The sequence below is a fragment of the Tenrec ecaudatus genome, chromosome 8 (assembly GCF_050624435.1).
Source record: "Tenrec ecaudatus isolate mTenEca1 chromosome 8, mTenEca1.hap1, whole genome shotgun sequence".
Taxonomy (NCBI): domain Eukaryota; kingdom Metazoa; phylum Chordata; class Mammalia; order Afrosoricida; family Tenrecidae; genus Tenrec; species Tenrec ecaudatus.
Genome location: NC_134537.1, coordinates 46,854,036 through 46,877,196, shown reverse-complemented (window position 1 = coordinate 46,877,196; position 23,161 = coordinate 46,854,036). Strand labels below are relative to the sequence as shown.

The window sequence follows — 23,161 nt, the reverse complement described above, 5'->3', positions numbered from 1 at the left end:
ACTTACAGCCACCCTGGAAGACAGAGAACTGTTCCTCGGGGTTTCTGAGACTGCAGATCTGTACAAAAGCAAAAAGCCTCATCTTTCTCCCACTTAGCATCTTGGCCCACAGACCTTGTGGGTAACATGCCAATGCTTACTACTTAGTACACTCAAATTAGGGGTCTTCCTGTGAATGCTCAGGTACCCTATGAGTAAGTGTTGATTGCTAACTACAAAGCCAGTGAAAACACTGATGGGGCTACTGCTAGATATTCTGAATGTTGACCTCTTTGGGCAGTGCCATGGGTGAACCGGCTGAGCTGCTAGTTGAAAGATTGGAGGCTTACAACCCCCCTCTCTCAGAAGCACCTGAGTGAAAGTCCTGATGATCTACTTCCAGAACAATCAGCCCTTGAAAACCCGCGGTGGCAGAGTTCTACTCGGTCACTGGTTCTGAAGGGATCATCTACCCTGGATTCCCTGTGTTTCCAGTTCCTGTCTGTACCAGTGTACATCTCTTCTGGTTTAGTCACATTTGTAAGGTAGAATTGGGATCATAATAGTGGGTGGGGAGGAAGCATTTCGGAACTAGAGGAAAGTTGTATGTTTCATCATTGCTACACTGCACCCTGACTGGCTGTCTCCTCCCCGCAACCCTTCTGTGAGAGGATGTCCAGTTGTCTACAGATGGGCTTTGGGTCCCCACTTAGCACTCCCCCTCATTCACAACGACATGAGTTTTTGTTCTTTGATGCCTGATACTTCATCCCTTGGACACCTTGTGATCACACAGGCTGATGTGCTTCTTCCATGTAAGCTTTGTTGCTTCCGAGCTAGATGGCTGCTTGTTTACCTTCAAGCTTTAAGACTCCAGACGCTGTATCTTTTGATAGCCCGGCACCATCAGCTTCTGCTCAGAAGCATCCAGTCTACGTTTGGGCTCTAAGTGTGATCTAATTGTCTTCAAAGGATTCTCAGGCTGAACACACCGGCTATTGTATCTTTCGCAGAGTTTCTAGAGACATGCACACAATCAGCCTTTGATTACAATATAACAACACATCAGAGAATTCCATTCAGTCTTCTAAAGGTGGTGCTATACTTCCTGCTAGCTATGACATGACCGGGAGACACCAGGCCAGGAGAACGCGGAGGAGAAATGGTTTTAAGTGCAGCTATTGGATTGGAAAGAGAGAACATTAGCTTGGAAGCTATAGAAATGTTTTTATAGAGAAATCCTACATTGTTTCTCTAGAAGGTTACATTAAATTGCATATTTCCTATCCAAGGTCTATGACATAAATGGATGTTAAACAATGTTGAGATTTTAGCTGTTGAAAAAGAGTCAACACTTGCTTTAGTCATCCTGAGTCTTCCCCAGGATTGGAAAGGCATGTTCCTCTGTTTGCCTCTGCAAAGTTAGTTTCAGAGTTTGTTGCTGTGAACTTACTTAGTGTTTCTTTTATTAATTTTGTACATTTGAACTCACTAGCCTGGCAATGAAGACTTTCTTCTCTCTGATTTTAATCTTTCATTTCTTTTTCTTCCTTTTAAATAATCTAACCTTCTACTGCATGATCTTCTTACCTAGAAATACCCTGTTTTGTTTGTTTCCTTTTTTCTTGCTATATGATTTCTTTTACTTGGAAAACCTTATCCCCTTCCCCAATTTTTTCCTCTGTTTATTGACACCCTGTTTAACATTTAGGAGTCAACTCATCTATTTCCTTCTCCATGAATCTTTGATTTACTTGCTTTCTGACTTTTCACACTTAAGTACTCTGTCAGTTTCATATTACAGTTATCTGTTTATACTTTTTGGTTTACCTTAATGAGCTAAAGGATTATGTGTTTCTTTTATTTATAAATCATTTTATTAGGGGCTTATGCAACTCTTATCACAATCCATACATACATCAATTGTGTAAAGCGCATTTGTACATGCATTGCCCTCATCATTCTCAAAATATTTGCTCTCTACTTAAACCCCTGGCATCAGCTCCTCATTTTTTCCCTCCCTCCCCACTCTCCTCTCCCTCATAGACCCTAGATAATTTATAAATGATCATTTTGTCATATCTTGCACTGTCCAACGTCTCCCTTCACCCATTTTCCTGTTGTCCATCCCCCAGGGAGGAGGTTATATGTAGATCCTTGTAATCGGTTCCCCCTTTCCACCCCACACTCCCTCCACCCTCCTGATATCGCCACTCTCACCACTGGTCCTGAAGGGATCATCCATCCTGGATTCCCTGTGTTTCCAGTTCCTATCTGTACCAGTGTACATCCTCTGGTCTAGCCAGATTTGTAAGGTAGAATTGGGATCATGATAGTGGGAGTGGGGGTGGGGGGAGGAAGCATTTAAAAACTAGAGGAAAGTTGTATGTTTCATCATTGCTACACTGCACCCTGACTCCTCTCCTCCCCTATATGTGTTTCTTTATCTTATATTACAGTCTATACCTGAGATACTTAGTAACTATTACTGAATTAATATTTTAGTTCATGTTTTGGGACAGGAAGAGGTGAAATGCTCTGCTTTTAAAGGAATAGTCGGAACTTAATTATGATCTTTACTTTAATATTGGCCTACTGTTTTTTAGTCTATTGGATATTCCTGATGCTCATATATCTTTTTCTGCCAACCATTGGACATGTAAAACAACAAAGCTGAGTACAATGTCAAGATCAAGTTGGAGAGAAAAACAAAATATATGTTAGTTTATGATAACCACTTTGGAGTTGAACCCAAGCACCTGTCTGTCATCCTTCAACTCTGGGGTGATAGAAAGGTTCCAGGATCAGGGCCAGTAAACTGATTCCAAGGGCTGGTGCCAAGGCGTAGTAGGTATATAGGGTGTGTGTTCCACACCTCTAATTATGAATGTAGTCACTCATTTTGTAAATACCCACGAGGCCCTGTATAACTATCCGCCCAACGAATGGTGAGTTCTGCCCTCTCCTTCACTGCAAGTATATATAGGAGGAAAAAAATGGCAGAATACGTAGTGGATGAGAAGAAAAGGATAAATTTATGAAGGAGATTGTCAGTGAATTATCCACATACTAACTCATCTAGGCCCAAACCAAACCAAACATCATTTCAGGTGCCTTTAGAACAGGCTCTTGGGGGTGGTGTGTGTGTGGGTGGGTGGGGGGGCGCATTTTGGAGGTTGTCGGAGGAGCTTGTTTCGGTGGTCTCAGTGATTGAGAGTCTCCTGGTGACATTTAATGGGCAGTGATGAGGTGTTTTTCAAAGCACCGATGCTCTTAGATGGCACAGAGTTAGTTAAGTGACCTGCAGAGGACAGAACAAGAAACAGTCCCGCGCCATCCTTCAATCCTTGTTGTGCTTGAACCCGTGGATTCAGCCACTGTGTCACTCCTTCTCATTGAGGGCTTTCCTGTTTTCCATTGACCCTCTGCCTTACAAAGCATGAAGCCCTCGGGAACAGTCCATCTTGATGGCACGTCTAAAGTACTGCTTAGCTTGACTCGATGCTGCTTCCATGCCTACAGAGATCCAGCATGTAAAGACTGTTTCCTTTTTGATTTTTTTCCCTTTTCCTTTTTCTATTTTTACTTTTTTTTCTCTTTTCAAGCACTCCATGACATTTCTTTATTTGATTTTCAGATTTTTAACTATGCACAGTTGATAAAGTTTCCAAACTCTGAAATTGTTAATTTTTCAAAACTTTTTCTTGTAAGTTGGTTGAAGGTTTAGAAAACAGGTAACAGTTTTACATTCAATGATTCACACACTTTGTTTTGAATTATCCTTTCTGGCCCTTCCCATTTCCTCTGTATGTTTCTTCTTCCTCTTTCATATCCTCTCAACTTTTACCTTCGGTAAATGCTGCCCTTTACAGCTTAAGTGGTTGATTCAATCTGACATGGAGGGTAGGAGTGGGGGTGGAGAGGTGAGGGTGGGGTAGTGCAGTGTTCCAGATCTGCAAGGTGACTGGGCCAATTTCTATCCGATAAATAAGCCTGGTGTATTCTATGACTGTAGTTCTGTTCCACATTTTTCTTCCACTTTCTAGGACCTCCTAATATGATTCTTTTCAGAGTAATTGGTAGTGGTAGCTGGTCTCTGGGTTGTAGAGACTGATGTTGCTGTGCTTCATTAGCCCACTGGAGTAATTGTCCTTCAATGTCCTTCCACTCTCCTTCCCTCTGGGCAGTAGTTGTACCATAGAGCATTGTCTATATTGTGCCAATTGGCCTGGGTATGCCCCTTGTCTTCTGTACTAACCCCTCAGGCCCAATGATTCTTTCCCTCAACGGTTTGGCATTGTCTAAGAAGTGTTCCCAACTGTCTGCTCTACCACATTCATGTATATATTTTGCAGCAAAGGTACTCGATGTCAAAACTATATCTTTGTGGCTGCCCCTCCTACTTGTACCTCCTCCTGTGCCATGTGTCCATCCAAGCATCTACTTGTAGATCACCATAACTGCAGGTTTGTGCATGGAATAGTGCTTGCCTCTGCTGCCTTTAACTTCATCTTGAAAACCTCTAGTCTTCCCCAGTTCCATCCCCCCTTTTTTTAGCTAACTTCCCTTTTACTATATTTTGCCTTCCCCTTCATCCTACTTAACTGTTGTCTACCTTCTAGCCTGTGACTTCCCCTTCCTCCCTTTGCCTCCAGAGAATGCTGCTTTTACTGTGAAAACCTTTTCTTGACTCTTCACTACAGCATTCTCATACGATATTTGTCTTTCTTTGCTAACTATACTTAGCATAATATCCTTCAAGTTCATCTATGTTAGGAGATATATTGCACGCTTGTTTTCATGTTTAACCCATTGATTCCCAAATTTACTGGCCTACTTCCCCCTTTTCAAAAAAAAAAAAAAAGACGCAGTACCCTCTGACAATTAGAAACCTTTGTCCTATAGCCTATGTCCAGGATAAAGTGTAAGTGTCTGTTTTTGTACCTTCCCTTACTCCATCCTTACAGCACCCCCTGCCCTCCATGGGGTTTCACTCTGGGAAATACTGGTTTAACCATGCATAGTATTCCATCATAACTATTACCAAAGTTTGTTTATCCATCTTTCATTGATGGGCATTTGGGTTCTCTGCATAGGTTTGCTATTGTCAGTTGTGTTTAGATGAACATGGGTGTGCTAGGTCGTGTACACTAAGTTGCATAGAAGGACTGCTGGGTTATACGGTGTTTTCATGTCAGACCCTTTTGCACAGTGGTTGCACCAGTAACAGTCCCACCATCAGCATAACAGGGTTTTATTCTCTACACCCTTGCCAGCATATTTTGGCTTTTCATGACTGTGGTTTTAGACTTTGTTATTCGTGCTGGTAAGATGATAGCTTGCTTTAATCTGTAGCTCTTGAGTGCTTAAAGATTACAAGCATTTCCTCATGTTTGTCCGCTGCCTTAATGACTTCTTTAGTAAAGTATCTGTTCTATTTTCCTTCTGGTGGGTTCTCGGTTTATTCTCTTATTGCACATAAATGGCTAATTTTTAGGGGTCCCAGTCATCTAATTTATGTTTTGCTGTTTGCATGTCTTTCATTATATCTGATAGTGTTTTTATGCCTGAGCATCCCTAAGTTTGTCCCTATTTTTTCATTAATGATATTTATAGCTTTAGATTTTATGTTTAGGTCTTTGATGCATTTTGAGTTTTTGTATATGGTGAGATACTGGCCCTGTTTCATTCTTCGGCAAATGGCTATCCAGTTTCACCAGCACCATTTGTTAAAAGGATTTTTCTTTCCCCATTACATGTATGTCTTTTGACCCATTCTCAAAGATCACCTGTTCGTAGGTAGATAGGTTTACTTCTGTATTCTCAATTCTGTTCTATTGGTCTGTGTATCTGTTGTTATACTGGGACCACTCTGGTTTGCCTATGGCGGCTATACAGTGGGCTTTGAGACCTGGAAGTGAAAGGCCTCCTTCTTTGTTGTTCTTTAGTAGTTCTTTGCTTGCTTGAGCAAGATTTCTTTCCTTTCCATGTAAACTTGATGACTTATTTTTCCATCTTTAAAGAATGGTGTTGGCTCTTCTGGGGACACTAGAGGCATTTAAAATGGTTCAGCATCTGACTGACCAGCATAGGCTGCCCTACCATACAGCCTCTAACAAAACCAGGCTGTTCCAAACCCCTGGTCATAGAATTGTTTACCTTTCTACAGAGAAGGTTGGTCAGGCACCAAAATCTGCATGTGACATGTGTCCAGGCTGACTTTGAGGGGTCCATGCTGGGAGACCCAAAGTTCTCTTGAGGTTGTCCAAAATCAGTGTTTCTGGTGGTTCTTTGTGTGCTGGATGCGCAGAGACAGGATCCAGCCGCTTCTTGAGGAGCAGAAAACCGTGGTCAAAGGGTTGGAGGCACGGGTAAGAAACTTGCATACATACAAATGAAGCTTTTTTGAATAATCCACAAATCAAATGACTTATTCTGGTAAAAAAGAAGAATGGTGTTGCCATCTGGCTTGAGATTGCATTGAATCTGTAGATCACTTTGGATTGCATTGGCATTTTTTACAGTGGTAAGCCTTCCTATCCAGGAGTATGGCATAATCTTCCATTTATACAGGACTCTCTTCCTTTCTTTTTTGTTTTGTGTTTTCCTTTGTGTAGATTTTTACTACCTCTGTTTTTCTAAGGAGCCCTGGTAGCATTGTCACGGCAACGTTGGACTGATGACTAAGAATTGGTGGTATAAACCACTCTAGGAGGAAAAATTGAGGCTGTATCTTCCCTAAAGATTCACAGCCTCCGAAACCTTATAGCACAGTGTCTCATCTTATATAGTATTAGTAGTCAGAACCAACTCGATTGCAGTGAGTTTGGTTTTTTGACATCTTTAACTTGTTTTCTTGCCTTATAGCTCAGGCTCAGACTTCCAGCACTTTATTGAATAAGAGTGGTGATAACGTCTTAGTGTGCTTCTCAAGGGGGAGTCTTTTAGTTTCTCCATTGACAGTACTTTTGGCAACTGTGTTTTTATATATGACCTTTATTACATTGATGAGTGTCCCTTCTGTTCATATTTTTGTAGTGTTTTTTTATCAGGAATGGGTGTTGGATTTTGTCAGATGGCATTTCTGTATCAATTGATATGATTTCTTTTCCTTTGTTTTATTTATATGCTAGGTTACAATGATTGTTTTTCTAATGTTGAACCATCTTTGCATATCTGGCATGCAAATGATCATGTGTTATTTATTTTTATTTTTTATTTTTTGATCATGTGTTATTTTTTCACATATTTTGGATATTGGATTTTGTGGTCTAGGATTTTGTTGAGACTGTTTATTGCATGCATATTCATGAGCGATACAGGCTTATGCCTTTCATTTTAGTGATGTGTGTCTGGTTCTAGTATCAGGTTGTGCTCATTTCATAAAATGAATTTGGTAGTTTTCCATCCTTTTCTCTACTTGGAAATTGGAGTAATATTGGTGTCAGCTCTGAAGCCATCTGAGCCCAAACTTAAAGGGTTAATTTCTTTTGGTTTTACAATCATTGATGACTTTGCCAACATTCCAACTGGTAATGACTTAGGGTAAATATTTATTGGTTTGTTCTGGTGGTATTCTATCTAACTTGATAGAAAATCTTGCTTGTGAAATAAAGGTTTCAGAATTTGCAGGATGAAAGAATTCACACGATAGAAGCACATTTGTAATTCAAGTGACTTTTATGAGGAAAAGGGAAGTTTAGGTATTCACAGGAAATCCCAGGGCCAAGAGCAGGAAATCAAATTCCAAAAGAGCACCCTGAGATAAAGGTCCAAGAGGGAGTTTCGGCCTGGGCAGTGCGTACACAACACACACACACACACACACACACACACACACACACACACACCCCACCCCACCCCCCTGAAAGAATGCACCAGCACAAGAGAGGAGCCAAAGAGACTTGGCTTCCTGTGGTAGGTTCTTATCTCCTCTGGCTGGGGGTGTGGTTGAAGATATGGGCGGACCTCATTGACTGAGTTTAAGCACACCTTCCGTGATGTCATATGACTGGGCCTAGTCTGTGCACCCAGGTGGACCTCCCACCTGGGCCTTGGGGGCTTGTGTCTGAGCATGCTCAGTTTGGATCTTTCCATAAGTGTCAAATTAATGTGCCTGATTTCTTTCCAACCTCTTTGTTGTGGCCCTGTGCAGGCATTGGGGAGACAACTCCTTTTAGTCCCTATTCTGGCAACCTAACACTAGGATCCTTGGGGTTTCTAGTACTCCTGAAGTTTTGTGTCATTAGAAATAGTGAACACTTCACTATTCGTGTGTGTGTGTGTGTGTGTGTGTGTGTGTGTGTTTCTCTCTGAGATAAATTAGAGTGGGTATACAGCTGTTTTAACTAATAAATGACTTTTAGGAATCAAACCCATTGTATATAGGTGATGAAAGTAACCATTTAAGAATTGTCCCAATTAGAAGACCTAAATGGTGCCCAGCTCCCACTACCAACGGATCCGTAAAGGATATCCTTAGAAAAGCCTACATAGAGTGGGAGGAAAATGTGAAACCACTGAAAATCGCAAAAGAAACCAGGTTTAATGGTTGGATAGAATGTGGGTCGCCTGAGACTATGGCCCTTACCCCTAGATCTGAAACTGACCGCCCCTTTGTGTTAAGATAATCATCCATTTAAGATCTAAAGAGTAGCATTTCCCGAGGACAAAGCTGAGATGCTTAAGGAAAGAAGGAGCGGTAGCAGGGAACACGGGAAGTAGGAGAAGTGAAAGTCAGAATGTGTTATGATTTGTTGAATATAAACCTATGATCTGCTCTGAAAACTTCACCTAATTCATAATACAACATTATCACCCCCACCCCCCAATTAAATTCTCGTACACTAAAAACTATAAAACATTGCTTCAGGACATTAAAGGAGACCTAAATAAATGGAAGGGCATTTCATGTTCATGGGTTGGAAGACAATATTATTAGATGTAAAAAGACTTTTAAAGTGATCTATAGATAAAATATAATGCCTGTCATAATCCCTAAAGTCTTTGCAGAAATGGAAAGCCAACCATTACATTTATATGAAATATATAGAGTCCCAAATAGTCAAAGAAATCTTGATAAAGAATATAAAACAGGGTTCATACGTCCTGATTTCAAATTATACTGTCATAGTTAGCCTGAGTGGAACCATGTTGCAGCAGTCTCCATTTTATGTTAAGCTATGGAAATTCCCCCGAGGTTAAGGTCAAGCAAACATTTGCCAGAAAATAGCAGCTGCAAGATAAGGCCACACATCTATCTCGAAGGAAAAAAAAAGTTTTAAAATGTCAAGGCAAAGTCTGCTTCTGTTCTTGCTTGCTTGCTTGCACAGCTGAAAAACCCCCGTTGTTTACTGCACCCTATAAAAACCCAAGTCTGTGAGCGATCGGGACCAGCCATCCTCCCTCTCTTCGGGAGGCTGGTCCCTGCGCAGGTTCCTTTTCTCTTTTCTGTCCCCCTTTAATAAACTGTTTTGCTTCTTACCAGAGACTGGGCTGTTCTTGTCTGGTTCATGTACACCAATACTATAAAATTACAGTAATCAAACTGCCTGGGAATGGTCTAATAAGAGGCATATAGAACTGTGAAATAGAATTGAGAGTCAAGAAATAGACTTGATGTTCCGGAAAAGTCAAGCTCTATAGGTGTAATCGTTTGCACACTCCAGAGGAAAATCTTGCTCTGCTGTGTTAAATGCTGAGGCAATTGGAAACATTTAAAACAGTCTTTAGAACCTTTGTAGTAGAAGAGGGGTAGCCATCAACTACCAGGAATGTATTGATAAATTTGGATTTAAAATGATTATCCTATCTGTTTGCCTAGCTAATCTTCCCCTCTTTTTTTTCTCAATTCAGTATTCTTGAAGTTGAAGTTTGCCGCTAAAGATGGCAGACCCAGACGTCCTCACTGAGGTTCCTGCAGCACTGAAGAGGTTAGCCAAGTACGTGATCCGGGGTTTTTATGGCATTGAGCATGCCTTGGCCTTGGACATCTTGATTCGGAACCCCTGTGTGAAAGAGGAGGACATGCTGGAACTGCTCAAGTTTGATCGGAAGCAACTGCGCTCAGTTTTGAATAATTTAAAGGGAGACAAATTCATCAAATGCAGAATGAGGGTAGAGACTGCCGCAGATGGGAAGACCACTCGCCATAACTACTACTTTATCAATTATCGCACTCTCGTCAATGTGGTAAAATATAAGTTGGACCACATGAGAAGGAGGATCGAAACTGATGAGAGAGATTCTACCAACCGGGCTTCCTTCAAATGCCCCTGCTGTAGTAGTACTTTTACAGACTTAGAAGCTAATCAGCTTTATGATCCCATGACAGGTGAGCTTTATCCAGTTTATGACTCTTTGAAGTAACAGATAAAAAAGAACTGTGCACTCCGTTTCTTAAATTGACTCATCTGCCGTTTAAGCCGGTTGTGTGCATCATTATGAAGGGAATGGATCCGTGCCAGTCAGCCATAGCCCGCCTGCCCTGTTTGACTGTGATGCTACTTTTAGAAACTTTGGACTAGGCTTTCCCTTCACAGGGGGTTTGTACCTGTCCACGAACTGTTCTTTCACCTACAGTCCTCATCAGAGGTTGGCTTCTCCTCTCACTGTTGAGGCCATTTGTGACTTCTTCATTCAGCAAATATGTGAGCATCTTGTACAAGTCACTGACAGCTAAAGCACAGTGTACTTAAATGCGTTCCTAACGGAAGTACAACGTGCTGTCAGGAGTACATCCCTAGGGTATGTAATTTGGACTCAAAGATTAGGGGAGATGTGGAAGAAGTGTAACAGCTGAGATATAAAAAATAAGAGCCTAATGAAATAAGTCAGAAGCCCCGGTAGTATAGAGGATTCACATTAGGTTGCGATCCGCATGGTTGGCAGTTTCAAATTGCCAACCACTCAGTGGGAGAAAGGCTGGGCTCTCTACCCCCATAAACAGTTACAGTCTCGGAAACCCACGGCGAGTTGCTATGAGTCAGCTCTGACTCGATGATGCTGAGAGAATGATATAAGTTAACAAGTAGATAGGTTCTCTTAACAAGGCATCGATGGAAGGGAATTATAATTTGTCTCCTTTAAATATTTTCTTATCAATTCACTTGAACAAAACAGGCAGCTTTACAATATGTATGTAACACATTCACACGAGACTAAAGTTCTAGGTTATATAGTTATTTGGCTCGATATAGTTTGAAAACTGCAAAGGCAGTTGTAAAACTAGTGAATCAACATACTTATTTTCTAGATACAAAAGTATGTAGGAAGAGACTGCACTATTAAGTTAGATTTCCCCACTGTTATGGCAAAATAAAGGAGTATAGGCTACTTTTAGTTAATAGATTTTTTAAAAAACTTTATCAGAAAGGTTTAATTTTAACTTTTATACATGAAATATTTTCTTATAAAATGTATAGGTTTTTGTGCATGTTTAAATTTCTCATTTCTACATACATGTATTATGTATTTAAAAATTTAAATTATATATGTTCTAAATGGAGGAAAATCCTATATTAATTAAGATTATTGACAAAAGACTAGAGATAGCCAGCCCTTTTTCTTTTTTTTTTGAATGACAATGTCTTCTTTATTCTTTTTTTAAAATCATTTTATTAGGGGCTCATACAACTCTTATCACAACCCATACATACATCAGTTGTGTCAAGCACATTTGTACATTGATTGCCCTCATCATTCTCAAAACATTTGCTCTCCACCTAAGCCCCTGGCATCAGCTCCTCATTTTCCCCTCTCTCATGAACCCTTGAGAATTTATAAATTATTATTTTGTCATATCTTGCCCTGTCCAACGTCTCCCTGCCCCCACTTTTCTATTGTCTGCCCCACAGGGAGGAGGTCACATGTAGATCCTTGTAATCGGTTCCCCACTTCAACCCCATCCTCCCTCCACCCTCCCAGTATCACCGCTCACACCACTGGTCCTGAAGGGGTCGTCTGCCCTGGATTCCCTGTGTTTCAAGTTTCTATCTACCAGTGTACATCCTCTGGTCGAGCCATATTTGTTAGGTAGACTTGGGATCATGATAGTGGGGGAGGAGGAAGCACTTAGGAAATAGAGGAAAGTTGTATCTTTTTTCGTTCCTTTTTTACTTTTCCAATTTGTTGAATTTAGTCATTTGGGAGAAAAAAGAAACTTTTAAAAAGATCAGTTGTAGTAGATGTTTAATTTGTTCACACGAAGCCTATTTACCTTATATAGGACTTAACTAAAGAATAGATTCTGGTTATAAATGAAAGCCTTAAGCAGCCTGAGTGTAAGGATTGCCTGAGTGAGCTATTAGGGGAAAGTTTGGAGTACACCTGGAATTCTTTTTAGAGACAGAACAATCTCTCGTGATGTCTGCCGTTCACTAGCAGAGCTGTCAAGGGGTTTGGGTTTTGTGATGCGGTGCTGGTGCGGTGTTGGTGTCCACAGTAGCTCCATCGTCGTCACTGCAGAACAAAGGTTTGGCTAGCTCCTCAGAGAGGGCAGTCTAAGGCAATGCGCTTCTACTACATTTCTTCACCACTGACTCCTTTAATTTCATGGAAATTTCTAAAAGAATGTCATTGTAGTACATATTGATTGATCTTTGACCTGTGGTGTCTAGGGTTTTTTATTGGATGGAACTAGTCAACAAATGGATCATGAAAGAGATAGTCTAAAACTCTAGAGAAACACAAATGCAGTCAACATTATTTGAATCAGGGAGTGGAGATAGAGTAGGTATTAAAAAATTACATTATAGTTAAAGGTAGCTGACATTAAATGCATGAGTATGGAGGCGTAACAATAAGCATGTAACGCTAGTCTACATAGACTACCTGCTGTAAGCAGCCAAACTAATATTTACCTTCCTTGACAGTTACAGCCCTACAGTGAGGCCTGCATCGATGATTGGGAACCCTTGTTCTATGAACATTCTTATATTTCGTTTATAACTTGGGCTCTCAGCTAAATTTTCCTTTAAGGAGAAAATGTGCTAATTAGGTGATACTATCCACTCTACTTGTCAGTTCTGCCTTTTGTTTTTATTTCAGTTTTTCAGCCTTAATATCTGGGCATCCTCCTTTGAATCTCTCCTTTTCTTTAGGAATTCTTGTAGTTTTTCTTATGATTTTTTTCTTCTTTGATGCCTGATAACTGATCCCTTCGGCACCTCATGATCACACAGGCTGGTGTACTTCTTCCATTTGCGCTTTATTGCTTCTGAGCTAGATGGCTGCTTGTTTACCTTCAAGTTTTTAAGACCTCAGATGCTATATCTTTTGATAGCTGGGCTCCATCGGCTTTCTTCACCACATTTGCATATGTACCCGCTTTGTCTTCAGTGGTTGTATTGGGAAGATGAGCATCATGGAATGCCAGTTTAATAAAACAAAGTATTCTTGCATTGAGGGAGTACTTGAGTGGAGGCCCAATGTCCTTCTGCTACCTTAATACTAAACCTATAAATATATGCACATAGATCTATTTCCCCATCCTAATATATTTAATTTGTACATGCCTTTATTTAGACCTCTGTAAATGCCCTTTGCCTCCTATCTATCTCCTCTATTTCCTTTGACTTTCCTCTTGTCCCACTATCATGCTCAGTCTTCATTTGGGTTTCAGTAATTCCTCTTGGTTACATTACCCTTGATCACGCCCTACCAGGCCTCCTACACCCTCTTCACCACCGATTTGGATCACTTGTTGTTCCCTTGTCCCTGGGTTTGTTAACACCATTTCCTTTCTCCCACCCACCCCTCCCATGTCCCCCCGGACCTGTCGGTCCCATTGTTTTCTCCTCCAGATTGTTCAGCCTATTTAGACAAACCTGCGGAGAAAATAACATGCACAAAAACCAGACAGAGCAAAACCAAGCAACAAAAGAAAACAAGACAACAAAAAGCCAATGACAAAACAAACAAAAACACAACACAACAACAAGAAAAAAGAAAAACTTGTAGTTAGTTCAAGGACTGTGTGTTGGCCTTTAGGAGTGTTTTCCGGTCAAGTCTTATGGGTACCAAGCCCCTGGTCCCAAAGACTATTGTGGTTGTTACCTGGGGACTTCGTTGCTCTGTTCCCCTTGCTGTTCAGTTCCACATCTTTAGTGTTTTGCCTTGGTGTAGTGGGATCAGATCGGGCAGAATTCCCACACTGTGTCTCCAGTGTTGTCCCCTGTCGGGCTATGGGTCAGTGAGGGATGTTGTTTCTCATAGCGGGGCTGACCATGTGCTCTTCTCTGTGGATTGGCTGCTCTGAGCGGGAATATCGTCCTCAAGACTGGGTGGGCCAGGATGTGCTCCAGTCTCTCTTCCTCCCCCTTCATTTGCTCCCTTTGTTCTGTTCAGATGTGTCCCTCTCCCTGAGCTGCAGCTTCAGTGCTGTCCTGTATATTGCCATTTTATATTGGTAATAACATACTACTGTCAAGTCTGTTTTGACCCATAGCAACCCTATAGGACAGGATAGAACTGCCTTGTGGGTTTTCAGGACTATAATTCTTTATGGGAGTAGAAAGCCTTATTTTTCTCCTGTGGAGTGATTCCATGGTGGGCTGGACAGGGTGATAAATAGCTTAATGCATACCCCCTTGCCTACTTAAATTGAAGCAATTTGCTTTATGAAAATAAAATTTGAAGGTAGATAAGTAGAAGGTGATTTTTGAGACGAGTATTTGGGTTATCATTTTAACATATAACTGCCAGAATATTTTAAAATAATGTAAAAGTAATAAGAGAAGACTTAATAATTTCAAGAAATATTCCAGGAATAACTTTATAACTTCCTCATATCACTTACATTTTGAATGCGTTTGGAAGGTTCAAGGTAGAATACAATGAACAAGCCTAGTCTCTCTGTTTTGCGGTGCTCAAATGTGGTGCTTTAGAATAATGGTGGTTGGGAATGTGTAGTGGTAAAATTAACTCCGTATGTTTGTGTGTACCCGAAAGTTCTATTTGTAAGCCACTAAATTCTAGGAGTTTTGGCCCTAGTTTACATGTTTTAACATGTAACAGTGAAGCTCTTTTGTTTGTCTTAAAAGCTTTTTGAATAAGGGAAAGTTATCTGAGTTATTATTAATTCTTAGATTTTGTGCTATTTTAGCTAGTTTCCTTTCCGCCATTCTTGTTGTCATAGAGACCATTGATCCATTTAAAGTACACATTGGAGCATGCCACTTTATTGTTCAAAATTCTACAAAGCCTTCTCTGCTCACTCAGAAAAGTCAGAGTTGTGATTAATGGAATCTACCAGGGCTTTCACCTGATCTTCCCTTGGCTTTATTTCTGAATTTTGTTTCCAATTCTCTCTCCCACATCCCCGTCTCAGCCGCCGCCCTAGCCATGTTACTTGTGCCTTGTCAGTTGGTGCCAGGCAGGCCTTCCGTTTACTCCCCTGCTCGTGCCATTTCCTCCTGCCTAACATCATCAGGTCACTGCTCAGATGCCTGTGATGTGAGAGAAGTTGGCCACCCCCTTCCTTTCACCTTATTTCTTCCCTCCCCTGCTTTTTGTTTTGTCCCCTCTGACATTAACCAGTGCCTGGTGTTTGTTTTTTTTTGACTGCCCCTCAATAGGATGTGACCTCCATGAAAGTCACTCAGAAGAGAACCGGGGGCGGGTAGAGTTTGGAAGGCAGAGTGTTGGAGGCACACTGCCCTGGGAAAGGCCTTAGTCCTTCCTGCTTCCTTGGCCGGCTGTGAAGACCTTGTCTGCGCTGAGCCCCATGGACCGGTCCTGCAGCACCCTGGGCCAGAACAAAGCACATGGGCTTACCTTTCAATCATCTTTTTTTTGGGGGGGGGGATGCTGGTAGGTGGGAAAATGGCTAATATTATTCTAGTTAAACAAAACTCTGATTCTAGAATTCTCGGTACTAAAAGGTGAGCTACTCATTGTTGCTAACCAGAGCAAAAGGCAGAAAAGTACAATCCTAAATAATGTCTAGTTGTTTGGGGGATTTTACTCATACACGTTTGCTTATGGGTTCATATCTCTGTCCTTTTCTTTGATTATGATACATTTCCAAAGCATGTTCCTCTTGTCAAACTAAAGAGGAAACATTTTTTCAATTTGGTTTTATTTGTATTTACTTGTTGTCCCCTTGATTGAATACTGACATAGTTAAAATGAGCACATTTGCCAGAATGAGGAACATGTTTGAGGCAGTTCACTGGAAGACCTTGGCCAGCAGAATCAAGAGCACAGTCAAACCCACTGCTGTTATAAATGTCCAATGTGAAGCAACTGCCTCATAGAGTAGAACTGTCTCATAGGGTTCCCCATGCTGTAAATCTTCATAGAAGCAGATTGCTACATCTTTCTCCCTTTAGCGGAGCAAGTTGACCACTGTGCCACCAGGGCATAATGTTGCTGTACGTTGGTTCCGACCCATAGCAACCTTAGGCACACAGACCAAAACCCTGCCTGGTCCTGCACCATCCTCACCATGGTTCCTGCGCTTGAGCCCATTGTTGCAGCCCCTGGGTCAGTCATCTCATTGAGGGCCTTCCTCTTTTCCGCTGCCCCTCCACTTTACCAGGTATCATGTCTTTCTCCAGGGCCTGGTCTCTCCTGACAATATGTTTAAAGTATAAGAAGATGTCTTGTCTCCTGCTATGTGTGCAGCAAAAAAGGAAAAAGAGAAAAAGCTAATTTTTTATTTTGTTGGAGTTTATTGTGTTTCTTTTTCCTCTGTCCCCAGTCTTCTCCCTCGTGTGTTTTCTTTTGTGATTTTTTTTCTTTTTTTTGCATTTCTTATATGAGAGAAAATTGAAATTAAGATGTACAGAACTTTTCTCCTTGCTCTTCATCGCTTTTCTCCCTTTACCCCGCAATTAGCCCTCTGTTTGTTTTCTCCTCATTTAGAAGCACTAACTTCCTTGGAAGATTCCCAAGTCATAGAATTGGGACATTCATATGCTGCTGAATAAATGACCCCATGTATAGTTTAGAAATAACTATTTCTAGAAGATATTTTTCCTCCCCCCTTCCAAGGGCTTGTTAGGCCTGTTAGATATCTGAAACTGAATATATTATATTTTGATCTTTCTTGCAAACAGTATGTTCAGAATCAGCTGAATAAACGCCAGGCATATGATATGATAGGCACTTAAATGTTTGTTCAATTAAATCTTTGTTGCAAAACCATTCTCATTTTGTTACTTTTTTTTAAGCCTTTGTGTGTGTGTGTCTTTTTACTCTGATAACAGAGTTGCAGTCTTAAAAACCCAGAGACAGGCCTAAACGGTTGCTATTCATTGCAATCAACTTGATGGCAGTGAGTTTGGGTGTATCTAGGTGGGAAAAGTTTGCTGAACTGTAGCAGACAGGGATGATAGGTCAGATGTAATTCAGGTTGGCACCATGACTTTAAGCCAGTTTTTTGAATCAGATCAATTAAGATTTGAATTCAGAGTTTGTGGTACCTCCCCCTCCTCCCTGCCCCCCCACCCCAGCTATGACCCAGTAAGCTTGGCACTTGCATTTTCTCACGTGTCATATTTGGATTTTACTACTGCACAGACTTTGCACCGACGGGGAAAAATGGGACTCCCTGTGAAACAGCTTCCTCGGTGAATTTGTGGTTTGTGGATTTAGATATTTACCACAAATGCGTTGTCATTGAACGGCATTTTCCTTCTACTTCCATCACTTAGCAAGCTTTACCGGAAACATTGATGTCAGCTTCAATCCCCCTCTGCTGCCTCGTTCGTAGGTCTCGCATACATTTTGGGGGGCTACTGTGGAGTTATGCAGCATTTCCATGGTGGTCTTACATGTGGGAAGGCAAAGAGGGTGCTGTGCTCCGAGTTTCAGTTTCACCCCCTTCTCTCGTGCATGTTGTGAGCAGCGCAGAATTGGGACATTCATATGTTGCTAAATAAATGACCCTAAGTATAGTTTAGCAATATCTATTTCTAGAAGATATTTTTCCTCCCTCCTTCCAAGGGCTTGTTAGACCTGTTAGGTATCTGAAACTGGATATATTTTGATCTTTCTGGCAAACAACTCATTTGGAATGTGACAAGATTTGGGGTGTTTATCATGTTGCTTACTTAACAGCACCTTTGCACCAGGGATATGCACTAGAATTCCCGTGGTACTTCAAAAATTCCTGTTCCTGGGCCCTCTCCAGCCTTACTGAATACGCATTTCTGGTGTTGAGTCCAGGCATTAATTAAAAATCCCACCAGTGATTTTTATGGGAACCTTCAATTATGGACTGGGTTATAGGAGGTGCATCTCAAGCCACTGTGGCAGATCAATATTTGCAAATCATTTTGATGGCCTCATGTTTCTTCCTAAACTCTTTTAATGGCCTTTTCTCCTTCTAAAAAATTGTCAGGATGAGGCTTGGTGAACAAGACCCACTTAGGACAGCTCAGTTTATCTTAATTTCATTGTTTTGCTATTATTCTTTTTGATAAGTCTGTACCTGTCACACTGAAATCGCAGCTTAGTGTCATTTCCCAGCCACCTACTTCTTTAGCTGTGATCGAGAATGCCTTCTTTTCCCTTCCTTGATTTCTATCTGACAGCTTATTTTTTAAATTATATCTCAAAAGACTCATCTTTTCTGTAAACCGGCCCTTGTGCCCTCAGCTGGAAGTAACATGATCTTCTATAAACTTCAAACACTGTGTACTGTGCTTCTGCTTGGTCCCTGGCAGGCCTGTGTCTGTCCACACACCACCTGACCAGTGGCACGGAGCTGTGGGCAGAGTGCACTGAGCCATACCCTGCTGTCATGCTGAGGCCTGCCATTCCCAGACCTCTACTTATTTGAGGGAAAGCTGATTTGCATTTGTATAATGCTTTATGGAATTCATAAAAATGCTGCTAATCTAACATTGTTTTGCCACAATGCCAAAGGCACCAGGAAGAAAAATCAGACTTTTCTGCGTTTGACTTTCGACATGCAAGTTGTCAATTTATAATTGTGTTTTTGTGATAGATGTGGGACCCAGAGATGTCAGGCTAGCTTTTCCTCTTGTGATGTATGCCAGGGATCTAATTGCCGGGAGACAATTCTGGGTCTCATGTTTATGCATGTCTTCCACGCAGAGGCCTCCGACTGCCTTTTCTCTGGACTGTTTCAAAGGTTCTAGTACAGTGATTAGCTTCAAAAGCTAGAGATAGTGTGTCCCTTCTGAGCAAAGGGCAGGCTTCTTTGCTGCCCAGGAGAATAAAAAGAGTGACTTCCTCCAAGCAAAAGCAGGCTTATTGGTACCCGTTTAAAAAGTGTTAGGTCCATAAGCTGAGATTCCCCCTGTAGGACAGTCGTTTGTGTGTGCAGGTGTTGCTTGGGCCTTTAGGGGTGGAGGGTAAGTAAGGGCATAGGGCAGATACTGGCAATGGCTACTGCTATTGTCCTGTGTAATGAAGTTCTCTGTCTCTGCCCCAGGATTCTTGTCCTCTGCAAGTATTATTGCAAATAGCATAAAACTTGAGACTCTTCATCATCTCAACTGTAACAGACAAGCTATACATCTGAGAAGTGCAAACTAGACCCCCATTAGTCATTCATATTCAATCGAAATTAAGCCGTGTTTCTGGAAAGTTGCCCAAAGAGGCTAGGATTTAGGTTTTTTTTATAGCTACATGCTATGTCTCTCTCCCCACCCTCGCTCCCATTTTATTTTGTCAACAAAATTTAATTTTTTCAAGTGAAAGGGCTGCCTTCTGAGATTGCCTTCCGATGAAATGATGGTGCCAACAGTGTTCTCCCTCCCCAAGATATATTTAGTTGGAAAATAAAAAAGTAACAAACCTGTCACTTCTTAAAATGCATTGGAAAATTCTATTTTTTCATGAACCCAAATTATATAGCATGTCAATTTTGGGGACTGGTAATAGCTATGGAGTGAAAGACGGGTTTTGTGGCCCAGTGGTTGGGAAATGCAGCAGTAGGGCACCATGTCTTAGTGTTTAGTATGTTAGCACATCAAGAATCCCCAAGCAGTCAGTGCAGTACTAGGAGGTTCCAAAAAGTTCACTGGGTCTGAGGCATCAGGACCATAGCTTTGGAGAACACTAAGGACAATTTGCATAACAATCCCACAGAAACTGTTCCGCATCCTGCTTTGGTGAGTAGCTGCCTAACATAGTCTTCAAAGCTCATGAGCAACCATTTAAGGTACAACTATTGGTCTTGCCCCTGTGGGAGAAAGAAGAAAATGAAAATTGAAGACACATGGAACTAGTAAAGGAATGGACCACAGGAACATCATTCTAAGACCAGAAGAACTAGATGGTGCCCAGCTTCTGCTACCAACTCCTCTGAAAGGGATCACATTAGAAAGTCCAAGATAGAGTGATAGGAAAATATAAAGCAAACTCAAAATCATAAAACAAGACCAGGCTTATTGGTCAGGTAGAGACCGGTGGAACCTCTGAGACAATGGCCTTTCGTCACCCTTCAGGTCTGGAACTGAACCCACCCCAGGGTTCAATTTTCAGCCATACAATAGACAGGTGTAAAAGGAGAAGAGTAATACTAGAGAGGTAGGCACACCTTAGAATAATCAACCCTTTGGGATAAAAAGGACCACTTTCACCCAAGGACAAAGCTCAGAAGAGTTAGGCCAGAAGGAAGGAGGGATGGAGATAGGAAACACAAGTGAGAAAATGGAACAAGTGATGTTATATTGAAGGGATTGCAATGAATGAGAGGAAGCAAAAATATATAGGAATTATTGATATAAAATTAATTTGTTCAGTAAACTTTCAACTAATCCACACCAACAAGTTAAAAGTTTATGGGGAAATGGAATTGAAAGGCAGTGGAGTTTTTCCACATATCTAAAGTGCTTCACCACAGAATGTTCTTTGAGGGAGCACACACTAACCTCATTTTCATATGAGAGGGGAGAGCAGTTGAAGAGAGAAATGCAGGTGATAGCTGGGGCTCCGATCCTCACTGCTTTGGATAACTTCGTAGAGAGCTGCCTTAACCAAGCTGATGGCATCTAGAGGACTCCAGAGGCTTCCCCTTTCCAGGAAGGCTGCCTGCTTGACAAGGGAGCTTCATTGTTAAGGTGCATAAATATTCGCTGCTATAATTGCAAAGTGCAACATAGAGACAGGGTCCCTTTCAACTAGAGAGTGGCCATGATTCACCCCATCCATCTGTGCCTGACATAAGATGTGAACAAGAAACAGGGAACTGCATGGATACTATTATCCCTATATGAGAGCAAGTAAAAAAGTACAGCTGTGTGTTCATAGAAATCTTTATTAAACAAAAATATCAAAATGTGAAACTAACTGTTCTTTGCCATATCCTCCATCCAGGTATATTCACCTCTGAAGGTGAAGTTTTCATCTCTTCAACCCTACTCTGAAGAAATCTATGTTTTTCAGGATGTGCCACATCAAAATGGCAGTTTTTACCTATTCAAGAGATTCAAATAGTGTGTCCTTTTAATGTTCTTTGAGTTTAGGAATAAGAGAGTCAAGATCAGCACTGTAGAGTGGACAGGATATGGTTTACCAATGGAATTCTCCCAAGAACAGCCCTGGAACTTTGGAAGAATGTACCAAGCACATTGTTGTGGTTTGAGAAAAATTCCTTGGCTAGACTTTTTCCTCACGGGAGTAATCTGTCATGTTCTTAGTACTTCTTCATCACAAGCTCCCATCATGATCTTGTGCCCTTTAAGGAGAGTAGAAAGTCAATTGAACCTATTTTCAGGAGAGACCAGTGCGTGGTAAAGTAGAAGGGCAGTGAGAGGCGAAGTCCCTCCAGGAGCTGGGGTGACACAGTGGCTGCAACAATGGACACAAACACAACCATTGTGAGGATGGCGCAGGACCAGGCAGTGTTTCCTTTTCTTGTACATAGAGTTGCTATCCGTCGGAACCAAATCTGTAGTACCGAACAGCCACCACTTTGGAATCCCAAAACAGTTGTCATAACCTTCTGAGCTGACCCAACAGCCCGCAGAAGTTACTGGTTTGATTGGACTTTTTTTTTGGTACGGTATCCTACGGAACTAAAATTCAGTACCATTGAGTTAATTTTGACTCAGAAGCAATAGAGTAGAACTGCTCCCTTAGGATTTCCAAGACTGTGCACCTTTATGGGGCATACAGCGTGTTTCTCCCACTGAGTGGCTGGTGGGGATGAGCTGCCAGATTTGCGACTTAAAAACACATGCTGTGTCTCTGTTGTGCTACCAGGGAGAACTTCCCCACAGTCATCCATTGATTACAGAAACATGTGTAGACATGTTTTTGGAATAAACTGTGCAAGTATGAACTGGAGCACTACTAACTTTTTTATTTACTTCTTATACTACGTCAACCTAGTAATATATGCCATTAAACTACAAAGACCAAACTCACTGCCATTGAGTCAGTACTGACTCATGACCTCTGTGTGGGTTTCTGAGCCTGTAATTGTTTACAGGTGGTTTCAAACTGTCAACCATGTGGATTGCAGTTCAATAAGTAACCACTACACCACCGGGCTCCTAGTATATGTGATTGTGTGTCAGTGTATGACATTAGCTTCATTGTCTTTTGAAGTGAATACATTTCTGCTTTTGAAGTGACAAAACATTTTAAATGCACCTATTTTCATAAAATATTATTTGACACAGGCCATTTTAATACACTCAACATGGCTGATGCTAAGGAAATGATAGTCCTTATTAACATTAAAATTTTAATATTCTAAAATTTTCAGATTGTGATGACCAAGTAAATCTGGAAATCCTTAAAAAACTAATATATTTTTAAAAAGCCTTTAAATTTATATCAAAAGACTATTATAATGGTAGAACTTTAATTCTGTGTAGAAGTAACAGCATTTCTGCTTTATATAGAAATGGTACACCGACCAGCATATTGATTTGTTTACATAAAGTTAGCGTTTGAAATGTATGTTGTCTTCAAAAAAGAAATGAAGTGTTTGGGAGGACATCTCTTCTATGTATGTATAACATGACAATGTTTATGATTGACCAGCTAGATTAGTAAAACATCATTTATTGGATAGCTGCAAAAACCGAGGAAACAAGAGAGCAGATTGGGAAGGAAGATTGGATTGTTGTGATGAGGGTGGTATTGAAACTTTAGGTGAGGTTGACTAAGGAGGGCCTCACTGAGGTGACATGAGTTATGTGACACTCTGGAAGAGACACATTCTGGGCAGAGGGAACAGCAGGTGCAGAGGTTC

At 41.1% G+C, this 23,161-nt stretch overlaps 1 protein-coding gene across 2 annotated transcripts in view; it reads left to right on the top strand.

Annotated features, from left to right (window-relative positions):
• GTF2E1 (general transcription factor IIE subunit 1) overlaps positions 1-23,161 on the top strand; it is a 51,527-nt gene that overhangs the window by 3,588 nt on the left and 24,778 nt on the right. For both annotated transcript variants that reach the window (XM_075556352.1, XM_075556351.1), the window contains exon 2: positions 9,835-10,312. In XM_075556352.1, the coding sequence (XP_075412467.1) occupies positions 9,865-10,312 (448 nt within the window). In that variant the 5' untranslated portion in view covers positions 9,835-9,864. The remainder of the gene's footprint in view (positions 1-9,834; positions 10,313-23,161) is intronic.